The sequence below is a fragment of the Maniola jurtina genome, chromosome 11, assembly GCF_905333055.1.
Source record: "Maniola jurtina chromosome 11, ilManJurt1.1, whole genome shotgun sequence".
In the NCBI taxonomy this organism is placed as follows: Eukaryota; Metazoa; Arthropoda; class Insecta; order Lepidoptera; family Nymphalidae; genus Maniola; species Maniola jurtina.
Window position 1 is genome coordinate 2,137,163 of NC_060039.1, and position 25,085 is coordinate 2,162,247.

At 38.0% G+C, this 25,085-nt stretch overlaps 2 protein-coding genes and 1 long non-coding RNA gene across 6 annotated transcripts in view; 1 reads left to right on the plus strand and 2 right to left on the minus strand.

Annotated features, from left to right (window-relative positions):
- LOC123869776 (TBC1 domain family member 15) lies at nucleotides 1-12,482 on the minus strand. Of its 4 annotated transcripts, none has more exons than XM_045912793.1 (12): nucleotides 12,236-12,482; nucleotides 11,010-11,202; nucleotides 10,332-10,453; nucleotides 9,203-9,500; nucleotides 8,542-8,713; nucleotides 8,107-8,203; nucleotides 7,570-7,754; nucleotides 6,674-6,905; nucleotides 5,901-6,088; nucleotides 4,651-4,777; nucleotides 4,169-4,399; nucleotides 1-2,412 (listed from the first exon to the last, which is right to left on the minus strand). In XM_045912793.1, the coding sequence occupies exons 1-12, from the start codon at nucleotides 12,275-12,277 to the stop codon at nucleotides 2,344-2,346; spliced, it is 1,956 nt and encodes a 651-aa protein (XP_045768749.1). In that variant the 5' UTR covers nucleotides 12,278-12,482; the 3' UTR covers nucleotides 1-2,343. The 4 variants fall into 4 exon arrangements, with proteins under 4 accessions (XP_045768749.1, XP_045768751.1, XP_045768748.1 ...); XM_045912795.1 differs by having other exon boundaries at nucleotides 4,201-4,399; nucleotides 8,542-8,728; XM_045912792.1 differs by having other exon boundaries at nucleotides 8,542-8,728.
- On the minus strand, nucleotides 1-24,787 carry LOC123869781. The gene is made up of 3 exons (XR_006796958.1): nucleotides 24,777-24,787; nucleotides 22,741-22,743; nucleotides 1-1,306 (listed from the first exon to the last, which is right to left on the minus strand). It is a non-coding gene; the product is annotated as an uncharacterized LOC123869781 (long non-coding RNA).
- Nucleotides 13,530-25,085, plus strand: part of LOC123869775 (histone acetyltransferase KAT7) — a 37,566-nt gene continuing 26,010 nt past the window's right edge. Inside the window, exons 1-8 of the mRNA XM_045912791.1 lie at nucleotides 13,530-13,786; nucleotides 15,135-15,301; nucleotides 15,818-16,107; nucleotides 16,749-16,933; nucleotides 22,269-22,412; nucleotides 22,891-23,054; nucleotides 23,741-23,868; nucleotides 24,445-24,638. Coding sequence (XP_045768747.1) covers nucleotides 13,772-13,786; nucleotides 15,135-15,301; nucleotides 15,818-16,107; nucleotides 16,749-16,933; nucleotides 22,269-22,412; nucleotides 22,891-23,054; nucleotides 23,741-23,868; nucleotides 24,445-24,638 — 1,287 coding nt within the window. The 5' untranslated portion in view covers nucleotides 13,530-13,771. The remainder of the gene's footprint in view (nucleotides 13,787-15,134; nucleotides 15,302-15,817; nucleotides 16,108-16,748; nucleotides 16,934-22,268; nucleotides 22,413-22,890; nucleotides 23,055-23,740; nucleotides 23,869-24,444; nucleotides 24,639-25,085) is intronic.

A 25,085-nucleotide genomic window follows, 5' to 3' on the forward strand; every position in this document is an offset into this window, starting at 1 on the left:
TACACTAAAAATCTTTATTAAACTTGCATAACCAAATGTACAAAAGTTAAACAAGATACAATAATAATAATTTGAAACCTTATATTAATAACAATAGAATTTAAATAGCTTGTGAACAATAGAGAAAGAATGTGCTGATTTCTTATTTAAAAAAAATTAACCAACAAAATTCTGTAATAATAAAATAACAAACAATACTGTATTTATTCATTATGGCAACAATATCATTAAAATGATCTACTTTTTCACTTTTCTTTTATTAAAAAAATTGAAATGTATAGGTATATTATTGCAGTTTTCTTCCATATCTACAATTTAAATGTTAGTATTTATCCAAATATTAATACCTACATAATAGCCTCGAATTTCTTATTTTATTTATTTAATTTCTGATATTGCTATAATAATCAACCGTTATGTTCCACTTTGTTATCTTATTAACACCCAATATTTAATCGCCTTAGATTTTTTAGAAAATTAAACTTATTTACGTAATTTATTTAAAAAAAAAAATTATAGTGTCTATGTTTTTATAACTGTAATTTTCGATAGAAACCCCACTTTTTAGCATGCTAAAACGGTCGGTCTTTTACAACGTTTTTGAATGACGTGAAGATTAATAGATAATTACAAAATGGTACATAATAATTTTCCAAAATACTATCACAAAATATAGGAAACAATCTTTCTCGTCTAGAAATAATTATTTACAATGTTAATAGCTGCAATAATACCTTTTTTCAACAACAACTAGCAATATTTTAAAACAAAAGGTACATCCATTTATAGACGCTGTACATAGATGATTATTTGGCAATAGTCATGGCTTAAGGTTAATTCAATAATTGATTATTTTTTGAAGCAATAATTTTATTATAATATCAACAAGGTGGGGAGAGTATAAACAAAAAAAAATATACAGTATTATTTAGAGATAAGTCAGGTTATTAAATTCTTGAAAAAACCATTTTAATACCTCTAAAATAAATAACCTACAAGCCTTAATGTGTATAGTGCAAAACTTAGAAAACAAAATATAGAAAATAGTTAGTATTAGGATAAAATATATCTGTGCCACATTTTATTAATTAGTGACCTTAACTTAGTGTTAATGGGTTCGTATAACATTAATTTTATTAATATACTAACTAGATTTAGCATTTTAAATAATTGTTAATTTTCCTATTATAGTGTGCTTTTTATAAAAATAGAAAATTATCACTCTTTCCTTCCAGTCTATATTTGTATTCTTTCCGATTTTTAATTTCAACCCGACTTCGAAAAGGAGATTTGTTATTTTAACATACTTACTTTAATTAATTTTACTGATACATCTACATTGAAACTTTCAGTCACAGAATCAAACAAATATTTGCTTATAACCATATAAGAACAACCTAGTTGGCGCTAACTGGGTACAGTGTGGAACATTCTTCTTTGAACGTTTACTTTCCAATAGGATGCGTTTCCTTTGAAGCGGAGTGGAGCGAAAACGTACTTTCGACCAATCAAGTTATTGTTAAATGACTTGATAATTTTAGCACGTCATCTCTAGATAATCTGATTGATCGAAAATACATGTCCACTTTAATGGCATCGCACCCTAATATTCTCGTATTATCAGAGCGATTACGCACTCATCTAATCCGAGTCCGTGAAAAATTGTCACGGATGACGGAGAGATGTGCCACGGATTCGTCGAAATCGGACTTATGACGCACATAAAATGTCAAAGATATCCACTGGATAGCTTGGATTTGGATCAGAGTACGGATTAGTGCGTAAGCAATATCCAAGTTTTTTTTTTATATCCGTATTTTCACAGACTCGGATCGGATGAGTGCATAATCGCTCTTATAAACACAATGTTTGTATTAGAAGTAAGCATTTGAACATATTAATTTGATCGAGTAGGGATTACAATAGCGTTGGTCTATTCTGGATAGGTCTTTACAATTCGGTTTTCAGGCCAGTTTTAAATAAACTATTTACTACTGAACTATCTACTAACGAAAAAGGAAAAAACAATCAAAGTCGGTTAGTTTCACGATAACATATTTTAAAGCCATTTTTACGCCTTTTGAAAATACGCGAAGGCAGCGACGCATGATGGCAACGGCAAGCATCGCGGCAACTCTTCTTCGGTGGTTGGTGATTCAAAATGGTTACCATCCACAGAGATTTTCGTCTCTATCATTTGTTTGATATTACGTAACAGAGAGTCCTACATTAACTTCTTTCCGTGGATAAGGTATAAGCAATCTGTTCCTTGTATTACTCCTAGGAACCACTGCCATCACGCGTCGCGTGGAACAGGGGCCTTAATTTGTACACAATTCGTAACTACGCCAACAGCGCCCATACGGTTTTCGTCACTATGGAAATTTGTAGGCCGTTATATTCGAGAGTAACCTGCAATAGAAGAACAAACTTTTAAGGAAAAAAAAGATTCCGACGAATTGAGAACCTCCGCCTTTTTTCGAAGTCGATTAATAAGAGGCACTAGGTTTCTAAAAACTTTTCAAAATGAGGGTGTTCAATTTAGACGATGGCGTCGATTCTGATGTTCTTATATTTTTTATGATAGTGTTCTTACCTACATTTTAAGAGAATTTCTAAATATTTTTTTGAACATATCAAAAATTGCGGGACCGACAGGGTTCGAACCTGCGTCCTCTGGGTTCGCACCTGACGCCTGCTTCTAGCCAACAGTGGAATTATGTATTTTATGGAAATCCGCAAAAAAGCTTAAAAAATTCAAAATTCAAAATTGTCAAAAAATTAAAAAATATACAAAGTCTTGTGCAACCAACCTTCCTACGTTATAAATAAATAGTACGCGACAGGTCGGGATGGCAATCGGGGTGGGGACGCCCCGCACAACCCCGGTGCGGGATAGCCTCATACTCCGAGTGTCATCTCGATCTGTCGCGAACCATACAATTATTACAGTACCTACTACCATTTTTATAAGTCGCATTGACAATATTCGTTTGCGCTTCTGCGCAACCTAACGTCGACTAAAACCGAATATACACCAATGAAATACAGACTTTATTCCTTGATGTTGACTTCAAACACAAGAAAAACCGAGACTCATGCTATCCCACTCATAATTACACAACCAATAGCGGATGATTGTGCGCTTTGATTGGCCACGATATTTTCGCGCCATTCAAAAATTAGACTTCTGCGCAGGTACATTAGCGTAACATAAAAGTGGTAGTACTGTACACTACTACGTCATGCAATATTAGCACTAGCAATTAGTTGTGTGGTCAACTCCACCAATAGTTTGATAGTTCATACCATAGCCATTAATAATATTTTTATTACAAAATGCAATTATAGTTGAATTTTTAACTAAACAATGCAGATTGACGTTTTCTGGGTTAACAGTTCTTCCCGACATTTGAATATGGCATCATTATTTTACAATAAGACTGTTGTGTTTACAATAAGAATGCTTTGTTTAGTTAAACGTTTTACTTTAAGAAAAGTTTATTCATAGTGCGATCCAAAAACCCTAGTTTGTTTCATTTTTATATTAAATTAAACAACCAAACCCAATTAAACTTTGTGGACACGCTCTAGAAATTAATATCTGTATCTGTGGTTTTCCAGATTTCTATAAAAACCGGTCAAGTGCGAGTCGGAATTGCACATGAAGGGGTTCCGTAGAAGATAATTATAACACTATAATGTACACTTTTTTTTCAAATTTGAAGATACACACAATCTGTGAAAATTACAACTCTTTACTCACTCTTCGTTTACAGTTCATGAGATACATTCCGCTGACAGATAGGCGGATGAACAACGAGGCTTAGTAATAGGGCCCCGTTGGAACCCGTGGGATACGGAGCCCTAAAAATGCGTTGTTTTAAAATTACATGGGCTCAATAATTACAAATCTTTGAGAGACCACGCAAATTTGAAACTACAATTTTTACAGAAATCTATCAAACCACAGACAGATATTTGGCCATAGACAATAGTTACAAAATTTCATTGGTTAATGAAAACCAAACTACGTTTGTATGAGGTGCGCTGGGGAGCGCGCTAGAAAAACTTCTTTTAGCACAAGCACTACAATAATTACATCTACAACAGTACAATAGAATAACGTGCCTCAGAAGTTCATATCTAAGCCTATCTGATACATAACTTCCTCCATGTCCGGGTTGTAGGTCACATTACCGTTGGCAGCGCTGGTCTCCGGCTCGGCCTCGGGCTCGGAGTCCGTCTCCGGCTCGGGCTTAGCGGCCACGGTGGGGATGCCGAGGATGACTCGGATCTGGTCTGTTAAGTGAGGTGCTGATATGATTTGGTGGTAAATGCCTTCAGCCGTGCTTAGTATTCGGTCGACGTCGAGGCACATTGATAGGTCGTTTACGTGCTGGAATCAGAATAAAAGGGGGATTAATAAAAAAATTGCGCTCGCTACGCTCATGTTGTTTTTACTTTTCTTCTTATAACGGAACTAGAGTAAATTAAAAAACAGTTTCGCATTTGTTAACTATTAATTTCGTTCTTCGAGCACACAACAACGGATCGAGGTGATTTTCTGCATGAATATAGTTAAAGGTCTAAATATTTTGGGAGGCTCCTAAAATAACATCTTGTGTAAGTATAAAAATATATAAGTACCTTCAGTATTTCAGTGAAGCCATAGTCCTTCTGAATGAGCACATCTTTCTCTGCATCCAGTATGGCGACACAGACCAGCAAATGAAAGTTAGCGCAGGGTAGACCCGTCCACAGCACTTCCCATAACCTGTAACAAATTCCTTTATCGGCATCATATCTCTAGGAAACCTGCATCAATTATTACCTATTACAATCGCAATTATTGTGATTGGCTGAATTTATGGTATTCTCGTTGCAACAATGCATTGCAGCCAATAGTGAGCGAGCGTCAACCAATCAGAAGTGATTGCGATCGTGACAGCTGTCGTTCTGCCGCAATCGAGGCATAATAAGCGCCCACGCTTATATGTACAAAGTTTGGTAACAGAGAGTTAATGACCGTTGAGGAGTTTCTTCGTAAAGAGACCAAACAACTCTACCTGTGTTATCAAGTCATCCTGAAAATCCTGTTTAGCTATCATAATTATTGCCATTTTCGTTTAATTCTGATAGCTATACAGAATTTTCAGGAAGTTACGTGTCTTTGCTGTTGACCGTTGAGGAGTTCCCTAATGAGAAGACAATCCTGATAACATCAACATGCATAATACTCGTAAAGAGACAGCTAGCTGCTCATGATGAAAATCATGCTAAGATGTCTAAATAAACTTATATCCAAAGTGTCCTAACAAAGATTCTGACGGTTGAGGAATTCCCTCACAAGAAGACAACCTACCAGTGTTCTTAGCGAAAATCCTGTTTAGCTATCATATATACGCAAATTTTTAGGTCAGTGCTGTCAACCATTGAGGAGTTTTTTTAGTAAGGATACAATCCAGATTGCACCAACTGCTTCATGTTAATCATATAAAATGTTATCATCAGTACTGAGTAGGTCAACAGAAAGTGGTCCAAGCTTGAGATGATATCAGAGTCAAAGATAAAGCTAGTAAAAAAAACCAGTCAAGTGCGAGTCGGACTCGCACATAAAGGGTTTCGTACCAACGGAAAAGATACACCTAACACTTTTATGTAGAAAACTGCAAGTTAATGACAGTCTGCAGAATGAAAGTCAACAGGAAGTAACGTATAGGTTTTCTTGGTTAGACAGACGGACAGACAGCAAAGTGATTCTATAAGGGTGCCTTTTTTCTTTTGAGTACGGAACCCTAAAAATTGGAACTCGGGTCAAAGTTGGAACATCATGGAGGAACCACTCTCCTCTAATCCATACTATTGTAATTCATAATTTCTATCGAAGAGTAACTTACCTCATGATATCCGTGTGGGAAAACTCTCGCTTGAACCAGACCAGCAGCCATCGGAAGCAAAAGTACATATTCTCTGAGTCCTTGGCTGCCAAGTGTCGCGCAACCTCGGGACTTGCAAATGCGAGGAGTTGCTGCAAGTTCAGCAATTGCTGTTTCATGCCGGCTTGGTCCATGTCGAAGTTTGACGCCTGGAAAATAATCATTGAGATTTTGATTCAAAGTCTTGTGAGAAATTAGTGTGGTCAATGATTAGATAGATAGATAGATAGAACACTTTATTGCACACAAAAAACACATGTAAAGGAACACAACACAGAAAGAAGAAATTATGTCATGTCTTCATGACTTCGAAGTTTACAGATCAAATTAACCACCGTCTTACGAGACAAAAATTTATCTGATTGTAAAGAGATAACGGAGTATTACATTAGTTTGGTAGGAACTACAAAGTGCATATCTAGAAATTTCTGCCTGTTTTGTATTGTAGACATTTCTGGGATTAATTGGGCATCTTTGAAATCGTGCATTTTAACTTAGTTATCTTGATAGACAAATATTTCAATTATTATCTATCAAGATAACATTCAATGTGATGTTGTCCTAACCAACTTTTTTAAACACAGAATCGAAACAGTTAGTTTTGAAATAACAGGCAACCTTTAGGAAAAATCTGAAAATGAAGAATGTTAGCTTCGAACAATGAGAATACTCTTGAAAAATTAGGGGGCAAACAGAATATGGCGGTTACTCAGTAAAAAATGGAGATAACTCACAATCTTGTCCATGAACCCAACGAAGCACCAGAAGCTGTCCACCTCGCTACCCAGCAGAAGCAGCAGCGGCGCCAGGATGTCGCTCATGCCCTGCACGTAGCCCAGGTCGAAGTTGTACATCACGTACGTCAGCAGGATGTCCTGCAGCACCTGAAGATTGGGGTTGTTGTCCCCCGCGAAGAAGGGGTGCGTCCTGTCCGTTCTGTTCACGTCTTTCTCTACCAAGCTCTTCCTGGAATTCGGAAAATAGGTTCATGGGCCATAAAAAAATTTGCGGACTCAAACCGCAATAGTGTGGAATATCTTTCCAGTGTCCATTACTAGCCATGTGTAACTTAAATACCTTCAAGACAAAAATAATTGACATTTTCAAATATTAGCTATTTCATTGCTTTCTATGAAGCATGATTCTATTAAGCATCAAGCCATACGAAAAACTAGCTTATACCTGGTATTCATTCGCATGGATAACACAAATTGCAAACCCCTATTTCACCCCCTTAAGGATTGAATTTTTAAAAATCCTGTCTTAGCGATGTTTACGGCATAATAGCTATCTGCATGCGAAATTTCAGCCGGATAGGTCCAGTATGTTGAGGTGTGCGTTGATAGATCAGTCAGTCAGTCAGTTAGTCAATTAGCTTTTCCATTTATATAATATTTAGATTGAAGCTTCACAAAAACTTGGAAATGCGCATGATATCAGAATATTATTTCCTCCGATTTTCAGCAATGGGCCCAATGCCATTGGCATAATAAATATTTTAAAAAAAAATGGCCTATAGGGGATACTATAATGAGTAGAAATCTCACATAACTCGAACTTTACTTAGGGAGCTAGAGATTTTCCACCATCTCCGAAAAAAAAAAGAAGAGTGTTCATGTTACATACATACCTGTCTCTATACTCCGAGAACCTGGCTTCTTGGCCTTCGGTCATGGATCGCCACTGCAGTTTCATGGAGAAATATTCCTCTGTCCTCTTCTTTTGGAGAACCTTCAGTTCTGCGTGCGTCATTCTCCAGGGGTAGTAGTCTAGAAGGTACTTCCACACCGAGTGGCGTATTGAATGTGCCACACCCTGAGAACGTAGAATAAATCCAAACTTATTAATGTGGAACTACATCTGTCTGTAACCTTTTTATGGCTCAACCACCGGACAGATTTTGTCATTTGGCACAGAGATAGCTTCTTACATCTGGACATAGGATTTATGGATACTTTTGACCTGGAAAATCAGTCCCCCAAAGGATTTATAAACAAAACCGGCCAAGTGCGAATCAGACTCGCGCACCGAGGGTTCCGTACTCGGGTATTTTTTCCCACATTTTGCACGATAAATCAAAAACTATTATGCATAAAATAAATAAAAAGTTTTTTAAGCATTATGCCGTTTGCGCAAGTCTATCACGCAATTTTAAAAAAAAACTTACTCCTCTGAAAATGAGTTGTTTGACTCCCTCAACCTCGGTAATTCTTCCCTCAGTGTCGTGCAGTCCCTCCCACTTCTCTGTGCTCAGTGGAGTACCCCTGCAATATACATCTTGTAATTTATGAAAGCGTTGAGAAGTGATCGTAGAAGGCAAGCATCCACGAGGAAGACTTATCCGGCAGTCATACCAACTGAAGGAATCTGGTGCACCCAATACTCAAGGAAATTTCAAAATAATATTTAAAAATTATTTGGTGCACCTGAGTTTTAAATGTTTTGCAAATGGCTAAAAACCATCGATGTATAAAAACAGGATCTGATGGAACGACATTAATTAGGAATGTTAATAAGCATGTAAAATCACTTGAAACTTTGTTATAGTAAAAGCTCATCATATCATAGTTTTTTTTTTATGTTAAATTAGTATGTAACACACCTGGGTATGCAGGGCCGAGGCGGCAGGGTGGGCTTGACATTGATAACCTCATACTCATCACTGCGGGTGACGGAGGTGGCGTCTTCCAGTGCGCTCATACTCTTCGTCAACAGGTCCGCGACCTCTTCCGTCACGTCACGTTTGCCGTTCACGGCCTCGTTGCCGTAGTAAACTAGAAATTGAATGACTATTTTGAGTAGGACTATGCATTCATGACGTCACAAGGTAAAATGCATGCTTCGATGGGTACCATTTTGCGCTCACTGCGCTCGTGCTCTTACTGATTACCTTGTTTTTTTTTATTCACTACTGTAGGCAGGTGTACTATACCACAATCACACCTGATGGAAAGTGATGAGGCCTAAGATGGGACGCGTTTTTCCAGAAGATGCCTATTCACTCTTGTTTTAAAGATACCTGGATTGTATAATAATTGGTAGGAAACATAGTTCGCGGAAGAGTATTCCAAACCTTAGCAATGCGTATGAAGAATGATGACGCAAAACATAAGTTGAATGTGTATCCCTGGCTCCCCAATACACATATTTTTGTAAAATAAGACTAAATTAAGAGTTCTAAAAGTACTGCTATCCTTTGTCTTGAGAATCATTGTGAGAAGGATACCACTACTTTCAGAGATATAAACGGTTCATCTCCTTACCAATATCATTGAGTTTGGAGAATGCCTCCATAGTGGTAGCATAAGGCCTTTGCTTGAAATTAGACACAAAGTTCCACACTACGTCTGTGGTATTCTCCGTAAATATATCCAGCTCAGCAAACGATCTATTCAGGACCTGGGATTCTATATTAGGTTCCACGACAACATATGTGTTTCTGTCGTGCCTGGTCTTGGCAGTTTTGACGTGGTTCTTTAAGTTGGCGACGAAAATTTCGGCGTTTCCGTGTTGGAAGTAGAAGGTATTGTGCCATACTCCCGGTTTTGTGGAGAACTGCATCTGTTAAGTCAATATTCAAAATCAAAAATGTTAATTTTTAGCCAACATTAACAATCATGGTCACAAAACTAATCCATAGGTACTAATTCATATATTTATTATAAATGCGAAAGTGTGTCTGTCTGTCTGTCTGTCTGCTACGTTTTCACGGCTCAACCGCCGAACCGATTTTGATGAAAGGTACAGAGTTAGCTTATCATCTAGCTTACATCCCGGGGACGGACATACCGTCCCCGGGATGTAAGCTAGATGATGCCCGCGACTCCGTCCGCGTGGATTTAGGTTTATTTAAAAATCGCGTAGGAACTCTGCTTTTCCGGGAACCAAATTCCGTCAGAATCGGTTAAACTGTTGGGCCGTGAAAAGGTAGCAGACAGACAGACAAACATACTTTCGCATTTATAATATTAAGTATGGATTGACCTTTAGAAAAAGCTTTTGGCTTTGTAGAGTGTTCTCTCTGTCACTCATTCCTATGTGTTGTTTTGCCAGAGACAACGCTCTACGAAACCGCTATCGACTTCTTTGTTGATCTACAATATTTTTTGCAGGCTACTGTACTGATTATATCCTGGATATTTCTAAGTCAGTGATTAATTCAAATTGGGGCTATTGTACACTTTCTGATTAGCAAACAATGTGATAATTAATTACGTTAACTTAAAACTAAAGCTACAAGGGTTCCAAACGCGCCCAAGTTTGAGAAGAGCCCACTACAAACTCGGCCAGGTTATTCTTTTCACAAAATCACTTCTTTTACATTGCGACATGTTGTTTTCTGAGATAATTTTGCTCTATAGAGACTGCTAACACCTTGCATAGTCATGTTACCTGTTGGTTGTTACGCGAGCATTTGAAGGTTTTTAGCTCGTCGAGCGGTATTCTGATGATGCGCGCTCGAGCGGCCGCGTAGTCGGACGTCATGTGGCCGCTGAGGGTTCTTTGGCGGCGACCTACATGAAGATACAAGTGTCAAAATCGCTCGTCTATGGCTGAGGTCTAAAACTCCAACATTAAAAAAACCGCCAAGTGTGAATCAAACTCGCGCATCGACGGTTCCGTACTTAGATATTTTTTGACATTTTACGAGTATTTATTCATCCAAGCATTTTACATGATAAATTTAAAACTATTATACATAAAAAATTAAAAGTAAATAAAAACTGTTTTAGAATGTACAGGTAAATAAACCCTTTCATGATAATATGATACCCTAATTGGTATAGTTATCATACTTTGAAAATTGAAAATACTAATTATACTTATTATTTATTGTTTGTTCATAAACGCTTTTTTTGTGATGTAACCATACTTTTTTTAGATATATTCCTTTACTTGTGCTGTATGACCTACTCACCTACCTGTCTGCCAAATTTCATGATTCTAGGTAGACAGACAACAAAGTGATCCTATAAGTGTTCCTTTTTTCCTTTTGAGGTATAGAACCCTAAAAAAAATCAAAGTGAGAGTTCTTATTACCTAATGTCATCTGTAAATTGTTATAATTACCAATTGTGTTAACGACCGCCCACTCTTGATCCTGTGTGTCTGAGTCAATAGTGATGAGATCGTTTGGTCTCCATTCAATGCATTTTGAGGAGTCTCCATTTTGGACAATGCAGAGCATGCCAATGGAGTTGAGGTCAGTGATGGCACGACCCATGGAACCCTTGAGGAGGACTCCATCTTGTGTAAATAAGTCCTGAAAAAGATTTTATTATTTTATTTTGCTATGTGGGGCAGCATTGGAGGTAATACAGACTTATTGTCTCAGTTATATATAAATGTTCTTCTAGATATTATGGTGTTTCATGAGTAACAACATGTTCCAACTTCCAACAAAGAGTGGTTCCCTAAGTCCTCCAATCGTAGTCTGCTTTATAACACAGAAATGGATGCACATCCTATAGATACACCGATACACTTTTAAACCAGGCTTGTTGTCTCTATTTGGAAGTATTTTCATTTAAAATTCGTGCGAGAGTATTGTTTAATATTTTGCAGTAAGTATTATTTTACAGGCACTGACACAGGCCAATCTATTCCATTGATGTCTGTGTATGATCCAAATTCATTTGTATCTACTCAATTTAGCTTACATATTGTGTATAAACACAATATTTAAACTTAATTCAGAGGTCTTAAGGTGTGCCATCTTTTTTCACATTGTGAAAGGGATACATTTAGGTCGGTCATTTTGGGTATGGGGATAAAGCAATGCCAACTGCCTAACTCCAGACTAGTACTTACTGAGAATTTCTTAACAGAAAAACTAAAAACTACTTTTTGGCAAATGATTTTTTTGGCCCGACCTGGGAATCGAACCCAGGACCTCATCATCCGCAGTCAAACAAGCTAACCACTAGACCAGCGAGGTAGTTGTCAGAATAATGAAGCAGCACATACATAGCAGCAGCATTATTCATAAAGTGAAATAAAAATATGTACATACCTAACTACACGCTATATAATGTAAGATAACAATCTTCTAAAATTAGTAACAGTTGTAAATATTTGCATTTTATACTTAGTAGGTATGTACTCAACATACACCTTTCATTGTTTTGCTGTTTTGCAAACAAAAATAACAACAGTGGAATGTGACGCAATTTCTGCGAAACCAAGGCTGGAGGATGGTAAATTCACGAGATTATTTCATTTGTGTGTCTTTGAAGGTCATAGAAATATACTAAAACTAAAACAAGGAAAAGTGTTGTAGGTAGATGTGAACTTACCCTACATTGCTCTGGTATATCTTCCACCGAACTGCTGGACATCTTGGATGAACGCAAAGAAAGTAGAAATTATGGCCAAACACTTATTACGCGTTTTATTAAAATTAAATCATCCTAAACAACAACATTTTTGTAACATGTAAACAACAAAAACACAGTTTCAAAGAGTATCACTATTCATCACTCACTGCCCTAAATAATTACCTAATTTACAAAGTACCTACTCTGTGCCTTTACAAGAAATGGCACCACGATGGCATTAATAGCCACCACTTTTTGAGTCTGTATTTTCGACACTGACACTTCAAAAGGTCAAAGTTATCTGTGATCAAAGTGGATTTGTGGTTGGTCTGCAATTATCACAGACCAGTAATTACGTTCCAGCTACACGCTCCGTCTTGCCTGTGTAGTTAAAACTGCACAGGCAATTTTAGTCAAAATAATGAGTTTGACGTGAGTTACTCACAAAATAGTCGATATTCTGACTAATTTCTTAAACTGGACACATATAAGCCAGTGGAGATGATACTGCCATTGGCGCTATTAGAATGACACAACTAAGCCTACTTTGTTGTACTCATTAGTTTACAAATTGCGAAAACGGAAAAACCAAATTGAATTTCGCGGGCAGACCCGTGCTCTACCTTAATGCTGCGTACAGACCGGCCAAACGAATGCCAACGAACGGGTTTCGTTGACCTTCGTTGCTGCAATCTGGACGGCTTAGCGAATGCCAACGATCGCTCGTTGGCGTGTGCCGGCGATCCGAAGCGTGGCGGTAACATCAAAGAAATCGAGCCATTTGATCGAACTCTGTTTGGACGGTCGCCGAAGGCCAACGAACGAACGCTCAGTTGAAGCAAGAGTGCGTAGCGTGTAGACGTCCAATTTGATAATTACTTGGATATTTCTTATCGTTTATTTTTTCTTGTTCTTGCTATATATCGTGTTAGTATATAAAACTAGCAATTATAATGATGTCGTCGTCGTCCATGATTAAATTGCGAATGAAAGAGAAAAGAACCGGAATCAAGTGCCAACGAACGTTCGTTCGAGCACTAAATGTATTTGGACGTATTAGCGAACTCCAACGAGCGTGCGGAAGCCAACGCTAGCGAACGATAAATATCCATCGTAGGGCGTTCGTTGGGCCGGTCTGTACGCAGCTTAACTGCGCAAACGTAGTGATTATATTCTCTTTGGTGCAAACTGCTTTGTGCAGGTCAGCTGTCAGGTAATACGGAGCGTGCATAGATTAGGATGTATCGGAGCGTGTAGCCGGAACTTTAGGGTCAAAGACAAAAGACCAATATTCAAAAAATAGAAATGTAATTCGCAAAAAATGTGAAAAATGTCAAATTTGGCTCAAGATGTTTGAGGATTGTGTTTTGTAAATAATTTAGTTATTGTGGAAATAATGTAAATATTAACACGAGCATGTACTAAAGTTGTGCTGAAGTTATATGCTTTTGTTTAAATTAACTATTACCAAAAGTGTTAATGAGGTTTCTCGGTCAGTTTCGTCTCTAGGCCAATATGACAAATCTCGATGTAAGTATTTCTAAATTAGCATTTCCTTAGGTGTTTTAAAAAGAATTTCTCAATACAGCAAACCAAATTTTACATCACTAAAATCTAAATAGATATTTAGTATTCAACCGCGGTTTTATTAATATTATCTTAGAATTCCAACATAGTAACAAGCTTTCCAAACACTAGGGCCCAATTTATTGTTGAAATCCTTCATTATCAAATGATTTTGAAGAGAATATTACTAATCAGAATCACATTCATATATGACAACTAAGTATGTAACTAAGTCCTAAGTTTTTGTTTAACTAAAAGTTACTGACACATTCTGGCTTTGACGGTGAAAGATTTTCTCTATTTGTCTTGACTCCTACAGCTTCAATACGGCTGGCCACGGCCGTAAAATAAATTAAAAAAAAAAGTTTGCCTGGACTAATTTTGCCGAAACTTTTACAGGCAATTAGAGAATTATAATAGGATTATGGAGACTATAAAGAAGTGTTGTTTACTATTTTTCTTGGAAAAACAAAAAGTTGTGTTGTGTCTAGACATTGCAATACAGGAACTGTAACTTATTTTGTTGAATTAAGGGAAAAATTACATCTTGGATTTGAAAATGCTGTCATATTTGTAATCATCACCCCAAAACTCTCAGCAATAACACTCAACATAGATTAGGTACTTTCAATTTAAAAAAATACTTAAGTAAGTGAAAATAAAATCATTAAAAAATACTTATATTACCCATCTGGATTTCTAAATAGATATTATTTTCATAATCAGTGCCCTGAAAAACTTTGAAAACAACACCCATACTTATTTCTTAAAAATGTCAGTTATTTATGATTTAGAAATGGACATCATTTTCCAAATCAGCACCCCAAACTACCTCAGGATATGATCTCCATAAACTTTATTTATTGTAAACTAAAGGAAAACAGTTTAACAATATGGCATTTAAAAAAAACAGCAATTTTGTGATCAATGCCCTGAAACATCTTCAAAAATAAACTTATTGACTAGGAAAAATTGTTCAAGTGTAAGTTCGACTTGCACAGGAAAAGTTACATACCATTGTATAAGAAATAACACTTGATAACTTTTTGATTTTCATGATGGCTATTTTGAAATTGTTATTATTTGTTATAGCGGCACTAGAAATACCCATTCTGTGAAAATTTCTGCTCTATACCTATTATAGTTCATAAGATTTAGCTCACTGATAAACAGAAGGACAGACAGACAGCGAAAGCTTAGTAATAGGATCCTGTTAGCACTTATGGTGTATGAAACCCTAAAAATATGTCCACCACCATGGATTTGGAAATGCATGGCCTTTTCTCAATAATCTGGTAATCATGTCTTCCAGGTGAGTAACAGTAGCACAGATAGCAGCTCGGGTTCGACGTCGGATTCCAGCAGTAGCGCGACCTCTTCCACCAGCTCTGGCTCTGCCTCCAGCAGCTCAGACTCTGAGTCCTCCAACTCCGACGCACCACCGAAGTCCCCCAAACCCGCGCCAGTGGAAGAAAAGAAGTAAGTAACAGCAGCTCCAGCTGTATGTTGAACTCCAGTAGTAGTGCGACTTCCTCCACCAGTTCCGGCTCCGCATCCAGCAGCTAAGACTCTGAGTCCTCCAACTCCGACGCGCCACCAAAGTTCCTCAAACACGCGCAGTTCCTTGACCCAATTTTCACTTTCCATCAATGCAATTATATCATTATATCATTGTATGGCATGGTGAAAGAGTATTTTTATAGGTGTTTTTGTTTGTCCGTCAATCACGCCGAAACAAAGCAATGAATTATTAATTTTACATGAGAATATTGTTAAAGACTTGGAGAATGGCATAGGCTAATTTATATCCTGGAAAATCAAAGAAACCCCACAGGATTTTTAAAAATCTAAACACACAGAAATGAAGTTGCCGGTATCAGCTAACCATCATCATGACCAACCCACTACTGAACACAGGACTGTTCTCAAAATGAGAAAGCTTTAGGCCATAGCCTGTTTGATGCAATCCTCATGCAACTGTTTTTTTTGTTACAGAGCATCAAAACCCAAAGTGATATCTTCAAGCGACGACGAACCACCCAAACCAGCCACGCCCAAACCAATTCCCCCAAGGCGGCGTTCCACGAAACCTAAAAATGCTGCATCAGTGCTTGCAAAAGGCAAATCAATGGCTCCCAGAGTAACTACCGGTGCCAAATCGAAAGCAATATCCAAAACTATACCAAAAAGTTCCAAAACAGATGCCTCAAATACATCAAAAAAGAAGAGTATATTTTCACCTGATAATAGTTCTGAAAGTGAGTCAGAAAGCAAAGAAAGTAAAGGTGTGTAAGCTTTATCAATCTATATACCTATCATTTCGGTGAATTCATGGGTGTGGAATTAAGTTAAAGATTTTCTAAGTATGAGGTTTTTTGAATTTTTAAATGAATTGTAATTTTTCTCTTCAAAATCGATGCCATAGTTAGGCCACAAAATACTTAATAGTACCTTACTGGTTAAGAAGGATCACATCACAAAGACTTTTAAATAAATAGCGACTCTTGCTATGATGCAATAAAGTACAATTCAGCTTGCACAGTGCTCCAGCCTGAAATTTAATAAGAGACGCCTCGTTTCTATTGTGTAAACTCCTAACTCGCTCTTTCTCATAAGCGATAAGAGATACATATATTTCTTCGTTCACAACCAAGTGAGGCCTGTCTTTTTTTTTTTTTTTTTGAAAAAGAATATTACCTATGTTAAATGACTAATATTCCCCTTTCCTCTCCAACTAAGCGTCAGGCTTGTGCTAGGAGTAGGTACGACAATAGTGCAACGGGCGGGGTTTGAACCGTCGACCTTTCGGTTTTCAGTCCACTCCTTTACCGGTTGAGCTATTGATCTATTGTCTGATTAGAATAAGTTCCTCTGTCTATAATAGTTTCAATTTTTTAAAGGTAACGATCCGTATATTTATTTATAGGTTCAAAAACAAGCCCAAAAGGCTCACCTCGTAATAGCAAAAAGAGTACAAGAAAGTCCAGCGACGAAAAAGATACGCTGTCACCCTCGCCGCCAACTCCCATACAAAATGATGACTCCAACTCAAACTCCAAGGACAATGTTAAGAGAAGAGCCAGTAGGTCAAATGGACCACCTCCGAAAAAGGTACATATCTTATTAATTTATGTAGTTTGTACCAAAAATATCAAAAGTAATAATATAGAAAGAACATGCAAGCTGACATAGGCTTGGCATTGGCATACCAGATTGTATCTATTTAATTTTTAGAGTTGTTCGATGTGCGTCCGTACGTCTGTTTGTCTGACAGAGAACTGTATCTCTTGAACCGTAAATAGATAGAGAGCCAAAATTTTTCCAGAATGGCCGCTATGAAAATCAAAAGTGTTATTTCTTGTACAACAGTATATACAGTCTTTAGTTCTGTAGGTTCGAACATACGGGTTACCTGGGAGAGATCACTTTAGTGATAAGGTCACCCTTTGTATTTGTATAAGTGTATCATTTATTATTGTCTTTGTATTTTTGTACAAGTAATGTTTAGGCTCGCAGGAGGTGGATGGAAGAAAACTAGTCGGATTGGATTACGGTCATACTTAGCCTGTCCGCATACTTCACAGTCGTTGATAAATTTTGAAATATGCTCTCGCATTTTTGGCCAGTAAAATTTTCGAGATAAAGCAAGAAAGCATTCATTGATACCGCGGTGGTTTGTCTTGCCATCATGGTACTTATCTATAATTTGTTGCTGCCTTAAATATTCTCGAACATTTTCTACTTCTGTTTTAGCTAAATTGAGTATCATTGACGAATTTTTAAAGGTTTTCTGTATTATTGGAATTATCTTATACATAGCCAATGGTGGATTGATTAATAAACCAGTTTTAATTTTAGGTTGAACAAATTCTTTAATAGCATTGATGACATCTATTTCTAAATTTGATTCAGATAATTGAACAGTCGTACGCTTATGGTTTTCAAAGGGGTTTGTAGTGACTGGTTTGGTTTTAATATCACCTACAACGTTAAAAACGATTTGCCTAGTAAATTTATTCAACGGATGTTCTGTAATCGGGATTTCCAAGATGGGGCTTTCGTCATCAGTATGGACAGTTGCTGTTCTAGAACCATCTTCAGCCTCCGGAGCTGAGAGAGTTCCAGAGTCATCTAAAGAGGGAGCTCCGTCCGATAGATTCACAGCAACCGAACTTAGCTCTTCCACATGAACTTCAATGCGCGATAACGCGTCCGCGTTGGTATTAGACTTTCCTTGCTTATACAACACCGTAAAATCGAACTCGCTGAGTTTTAAACGCCATCTTGTAAGTCTCGAATTAGGTTCCTTAAGACTCATTACCCACTGCAGGGGCTTATGATCTGTAATAATTTTAAATTTACGTCCAAAAAGGTAAAGCCCGTTGTTAGCAAAAATTCTTTAGTAAAATCCGAATACTGTAAAATGGGATCATTGGTAAGCAGTTGCTTACAGTGCTCGAAACACCTTATGTATTCATCATCGATTATTATTTTAGAATTTTTCTTCAGGCATTGAGTAAGGGGCTTTGTTAGACGTGCAAAATCAGGGATGAATTTTCTGTAATATCCTAGCAATCCGAGAAAACGTTTGATCTGTGTCGTAGTCTTTGGTAATGCGGATTTATTTATGGCTGCTATTTTATTGGGGTTTGGTTTTACACCATCTTTAGAAATTATGTGACCTAAAAATTCGGTTTCCAGCTTCAAGAATTCAGACTTATCCATCTGTATCTTGAAGTTTGACTCACGCAATCTCTGAAATATCTTTTCCAAATTAACTATATGCTCTTGAAGACTTGTGCTAAAGCAAATTATGTCATCAAGATATACTAGACAAACTTTGTTCTGTAGATCTTTGAGAACATTATCCATGACTCGCTGAAAAGTCGATGGAGCATTTTTCAACCCCATGGGCATCCTTAAAAACTCATAGTGCCCATTCTCTACATTAAATGCAGTCTTGTGAATATCAGCGGGGTCCATTTCAACCTGGTAAAAGCCACTAGCTAAATCTAGGGTAGTGAAGTAATGACACTTCCCTAATTTGTCTAGAACATCGGTGATGTTGGGAATAGGGTACTTATCATCAATCGTTTTATCGTTTACTTTTCTGAAGTCCACGACAAGACGCCATTTACGACGACCAGAAGCATCTGCCTTTTTGGGAACCACCCAAATAGGAGAGCTCCAGGCGGAGTCAGAAGGTCTTATAATATTTTGTTCAAGCATTTTACTGATCTGATCTCTGATTTCTTGTCGGTGGACATACGGATATCTGTAACTTTTTGTATGTACAGGAATTTCATCGCTGGTCTTAATTTTATGTTTAATCTTATTATTGAACGTTAAAGGTTCACCTTCAAGATAGAACACGTCGGCATACTTTGCACACAGTGCTTTCAAATTAGCTGCTTCTTCTGGATTTAAATGTCCAATGCAAAGACGAGAAAAAACTTCTTTAGCACGATTCGAAGAAACATTGGTTTGCTCACATTCAAAATTATAAAGTACTGCTGATATGGGTTTGTCTATGGAAAAAACTATATTAAAACTATTATTAAACCTAACTATTTATTAAACCTATTCTACTCCATTTACAACCTCTCGCACTGCCAAGGGTCACTGGTAGAGATCTCTTATAGAGATAAGTGCTTCCCTGTCCACTTTTTCTTTCCTTTTATTTATATTGTTACAACTTTCTGGTACAAATAAAAATAAATAAAAATATATCATTCGGGGAATCATTAGTAATTTCAACATATCCTTTCTTATTTTTAACGCGTGTTATACAATCGGAAATAATACAGTTGCATATAGTTTGAGATGGAATCAAGACATCACCGTCCTGCGAATTAATAGGCAATGCAAATAGCTTTGAAGAATGAGCAGGAATAATGTCTTCGAACAAATTAACGTTACGCGAATCATACATTTTTATTGGAATCTCAGCGTTACGCGTTACTAATTTTCTGTCTTTAAGATTAATAGTGGACTCCAATTTTTCAAGTAAATCTAGGCCTAAAAGACCGTCAAAGTATTCGTGAAAATGATATACGTAAAAAGTAATATCACCATCTTCGTTAAATTCGGAAAACCAAGGTAATGTAATGGAATAGTCATTTTTAGTTGTTGCGTGCACGTTGGTTACTTCAAAGGGTTCATAGTTAAGTGGCATATTACTAAAATACATTTGTACTGCTTCAGGACTGATAAAAGATTGATTCGCCCCGGTATCGATAAGAAATCTGAGAGGTGGATTACTAATCTGTACATAACCAAGTTGCCGCTGGACATAAAAATTAACATCTATCTTGGTTTTTCGGATTCGCTGACTATCTGAAAATTTTCTTTCTTAGATCTGACTTCCTGTTTCTGATCAACTTCTTCTATTATTGGACTTGGTTCAACATTCGAGGAGCTTTCCTCATAGTAATTATAGCATTCATCCGTAAATTGTTCGTAATTGTCATAGTCATAATCGTAGTCATAGTCATAATCATAATCATAGTCATAGTTAAGTTCATTAAAATTGACGTCGCGTGATTTCATATAGTTAGTTGGTGGTGGATTACCAAATTTACGCCAATCATGTCCCGATGGTGGTAAATGTCTAGGGGTGAAATGACTCACACCGCTCATGGGACGTGGGAAATTAGAATTGTTAGGCGATTGGTGTCGATTTGGTAATTTGAAAACGTTGCTCTTCGGGTTATAATTCGGTGGAGGAGCGCGAAACATTAATTGGGTACGACTAGGACCACGCGGATGCATTTGAGGGTTAGGTTTCCAACCAGGTCTAAAATGCATAGGTTGCTGACTCTGAGGTGGTCTAAAATGTATAGGCTGCTGCCAAGATGGCCCAGGCATAGCGAAACCTTGTGACCTTGAAGGACCTGTGTAATTTGACACGGAAAATTTATGTCCAAAATTTTCCCGAGAAAACCCGCCTTCATTTCGCTGTTGTATATATATAGGGTGTTAAGTTCCTCTTGTACAAATTCGAGGGCTTTTTCCATTGACACTGGCCGCATGCACCGTATCCTTGAGCCTAGTGGGTCTTTTAGACCACGTAAATAACACTGCAGGGTTAACTTTTGGTAAAGTTGCCGTTTAGCCTCTATTGTGGTAGGTACGGATTCATGTAGAGAAATGTAGGTCATAATTGTGCTAAACAGGTTTTGGCACTTTTCGTAAAATTCTTGCGGGGTGCTAGAGCCTTGTGTCTGTAGAGACAAATCATTGTATAAAGCGGTCTCATCGCGATGGTCTGCGAAATTATTAATAAGGGCATTTCATATGCCATTCCAACTATCTGGGATACCGTTTGCATTAATTAACCTAGCCGCGGAACCTGTCACTTTATTTAATATTCCACTAATTAATGCCGAATTTTGCAACTCATGTCCCGGACTAATGTCAAAATGGGCAATCACTAATTGGTCACACAAATTTATAAACCGTGTTAACACATGAGGATTTCCGTCAAATTCGGGTAAAAATCTAATAGATTTATAGATAGTATCTAAATCGTTTGATGCCATGTCTTCTAAGTTCCTAGATTCGTCTACGGCTCTTGACCTATTAACTGACCCTACGAAACTACGTCCTGACCTTGGATGAAAAATCTTGACGAATAAAAATTAAACTAACACACACAAAAAATACACTCAAAAAACTTTTATTAAAAGCACTCAATAAAAAAATTACTTCCCTAAAGTTCACGTAAAATTATATTAAATAGGTCTATAGATTTTGTATAAACCTAGATTATAAAATTTTAGGAATAAGGACGATATATATAAATGAGGATACAATAAACGTACGATTAAAAAAAATCAATAAAAAAATTAAACACAATACCTCTTTTCTTGTTAGTCGGAAAAGGATAGGTAAAAGGAACTTGAACGATTCAAGTACTTACCGCATCGCCGATCTATTTCTTTCCACGAATCGAAGTTTAGATTCTCCACTACACTGCGGCCTCCGAATGGTAGGTTCTCAGGATAAGTTGTTCTCCGTCACAGTTGTCCGATACAGCTACAGGTACAGCTTATCCTACCCCGTTACTGCGCCAGTAATGTTTAGGCTCGCAGGAGGTGGATGGAAGAAAACTAGTCGGCGATAATATCCTTATAATAATTATATTCAAAGTTACATTTAAATGAAAAGACTAAAAACTAGTGCTTATCTCTAAGGATGAGAATATTCTAACTTGATATTACGATTCCCACATCGCGCGGGTTCTGGTATTACGCCGCGTCAGCTATACGGGTCGTATTCGTACGTGGGAATGAGAATGCATGTTGCGCTGGCTCACTATGTATCAGCCGCTGGCTTCGCCTGCGTAACATACAATAAAGTTGTTTAAATAAATAAATAAATAAATAAACAGTATGGCCCTTCGTCTGACTTGCACTTGACGAATTTTTATTTCTTGTGTTAAAAGGTGGTTGAAGACAAAAGTGCGTCCTCGTGTACATCTAGTCAATCTTCAATCGAATCTGTGTCGTCGGAGAGTGACAATGAATCCGTCAAGAAGGAAGGATTGAAAACGGGGAAGACGAAACCTCCATCAAATTCTAGTAGTAAGGTTAGTGACATTTTGCAGGGAAAATTTCTTTAGGCGCTTTGGGTGCTTTGGGAGTTTTGTGTTAAAAACTTCAAGGTTGCGTCACCAACATAACGGCTATGGAAAATTCATCTTAATTTCTGACAAATAAAGTATAAAGTGCTGGGTGTTTTAGAAAAGATTATTAGGATTATTGCAAAGGTTCTGCATTGCAATTGGTTTGCAGTTCTAATAGGTACTAACATTTAAATTGCAACTGTTTGCATACTATAGGGTTAAGTTATGTATACTACTATACAGTATACATATTATATAATTTGTAAACTATAGCAATTGGGGATAATGTAACATTCTATCAGTGAAAGAATTTTTTTTAAATCAGATGAGTAGTTTTAGAGATTACCGCTCACAGCCAAACTTACATACTTTACCCCTTTGTAATATTAGTGTGTATAAAACATCACATGTAACGAAAAATAGTAAATATTCTTATTTCTAGCAAGAAACAACAGGCAAGAGTGGTGAATCTGGTGATTCACTAACAGGGTCGATGCCGAGAAAACTGACTCGCTCCCGCTCCGCGCGAGTGTCCCGCATGGCCACCGCGTCCAAAACACACACAGACACCGACTCCGATACGGAGGAGAAGAATAATGAACAGAGGTGAGACGTCGACTTTAGTATCAAGGCATTAAGAGCGATATTCCAGCTCGCTAGTTGACTCGCTCTTGCTCAGGCCAAGTGTCCCGTATGGCCACCGCATCCAAAACACACACAGACACCGACTCCGACACGGAGGAGAAGAATAATGAACAGAGGTGAGAAGTCGACTTTAGTATCAAGGCATTAAGCGCGATATTCCAGCTCGCTAGTTGACTCGCTCTCGCTCAGGGCAAGTGTCCCGTATGGCCACCGCGTCCAAAACACACACAGACACCGACTCCGACACGGAGGAGAAGAATAACGAACAAAGGTGAGATATCGACTTTATCACAGGGCAGTTAATTTGTCACGCATGGCCACGGCGTCCAAAACACACACAGCCCCTAATGAGAAGAGAAAGGAACAGAGGCGAGACAGCGACCTTATTATTAGGGCTATAAAGACGATATTCCAGCCTTTTAGTTAACGAGTGTCCCGCATGGCCACAACGTCCAAAACACACACAGACGCTGAGGAGAAGACTAACGAACAGAGGTGAGACAGCCACCTTATTATCAAGCCAGTAAGGGCTAGTTCATTCAATTCGATTGTATTTCTGTAACTGTAATTTTGAGTTGGTCGTGATTGGCGGTCGCAGCCAGTGTCGCTAATTTAAATGGTTGAAGTTGTATTTTCTTTCTTTCCAGCAAAGATGACAAGCGCTTAGCGAAAGCGAGAGCGGCAATCGCTAGATCGCCGGCGTTACCGGTGACGCCCACCGCGCCCTCGGAGCGACGGTGTCCCGTTAGAGACTGTGACTCCACGGGGCATCTTGGTGAGTAATAAAAAAACCAGACAAGTGCTACGTATCACGTGTCTACGTGGGAATGGCTGTGCATTCTGCATGTGGATGAGGTTGCGTGTGTACATTGAAATGGGTGTGCGTTCAGCGTGCGAATGGATTTGCGTTATGCGTCTGAATAGGTGTATTAATAGGTGTACGTTTCACGTATACGCATACTTGTTCACATGCAGAACCCACACGTATTTACACGTAGACACGTAAATCCATTCATGCGCAGAATTCCATTCAAGTCTGCGTGTATGTTCGTGAATGGATGTGTGCGTTCTGCGTGTGAATGGGTGTGCGTTCAGCATATGACGGGGGGTTGCGTGTTTACGTGTAAATACGTGTGCGTTCTGCGTGTGAATGAGTGTGCGTGTCTTCGTGTGAATAGGTATGCGCTATGTGTGTGAATGGGTGTGCGTTCTGCGTGTGAATGAGTGTGCGTGTCTTCGTGTGAATAGGTATGCGCTATGTGTGTGAATGGGTGTGCGTCTTTGCCACTTTGTACATTTGACGTCATATGATTACCAGTTACGGATGCATGCGATTTGTTTACTACCACAGGTGGCAAAGCCCCCCGCCACTTCACGTGGGACGCGTGTCCAGTGTACCACAACGTGACGGCGGCGTGGTGCGTGGCGGCGGCGGAGGAGCGCGCCGCGGCGGCCGCCACGCGCCGCAGAGCGCTCGCCGCCATGCAGCAGAGGCCGCGCGCCATGCCCACCATAGAGCAACGCGCGTACCAGCTCAAAGTGAAGGTGAGCTACCCGTCACTCAGTATTCACAGTAGTGACTGCCGAAACTGTCAGTAAAATTGTGCATGTTTTTACAATAAGCTCCCAGAATACATATTGGAGAAGTCTCTCAACAAGTTCAAAGTTATTATATGTACCTACTTATTGAAATATCCTACTAAAATGTAAAGGATAATTAAAAGTATAAGATAGTTTGGGAACGAGTTGCTTAACAGCTTTGATAGTTCTAATAATTCAAGTAATTTTGTGAAGTGATGATATAAAAAGAATACCCGGCTGAGTTTGTTGTGGGCTCTTCTCAGAGTTGGGCGCGTTTGGAACTCTCGTAGCTTTATTTTTAAGTTCACGTAATTAATTATCACCTCTATAATTCATCTTACAAATCTAACAATAATAATTCTGACCATCAAAAGGTGTACAATATGTACTTGCTTTGAATAAATGATTTTG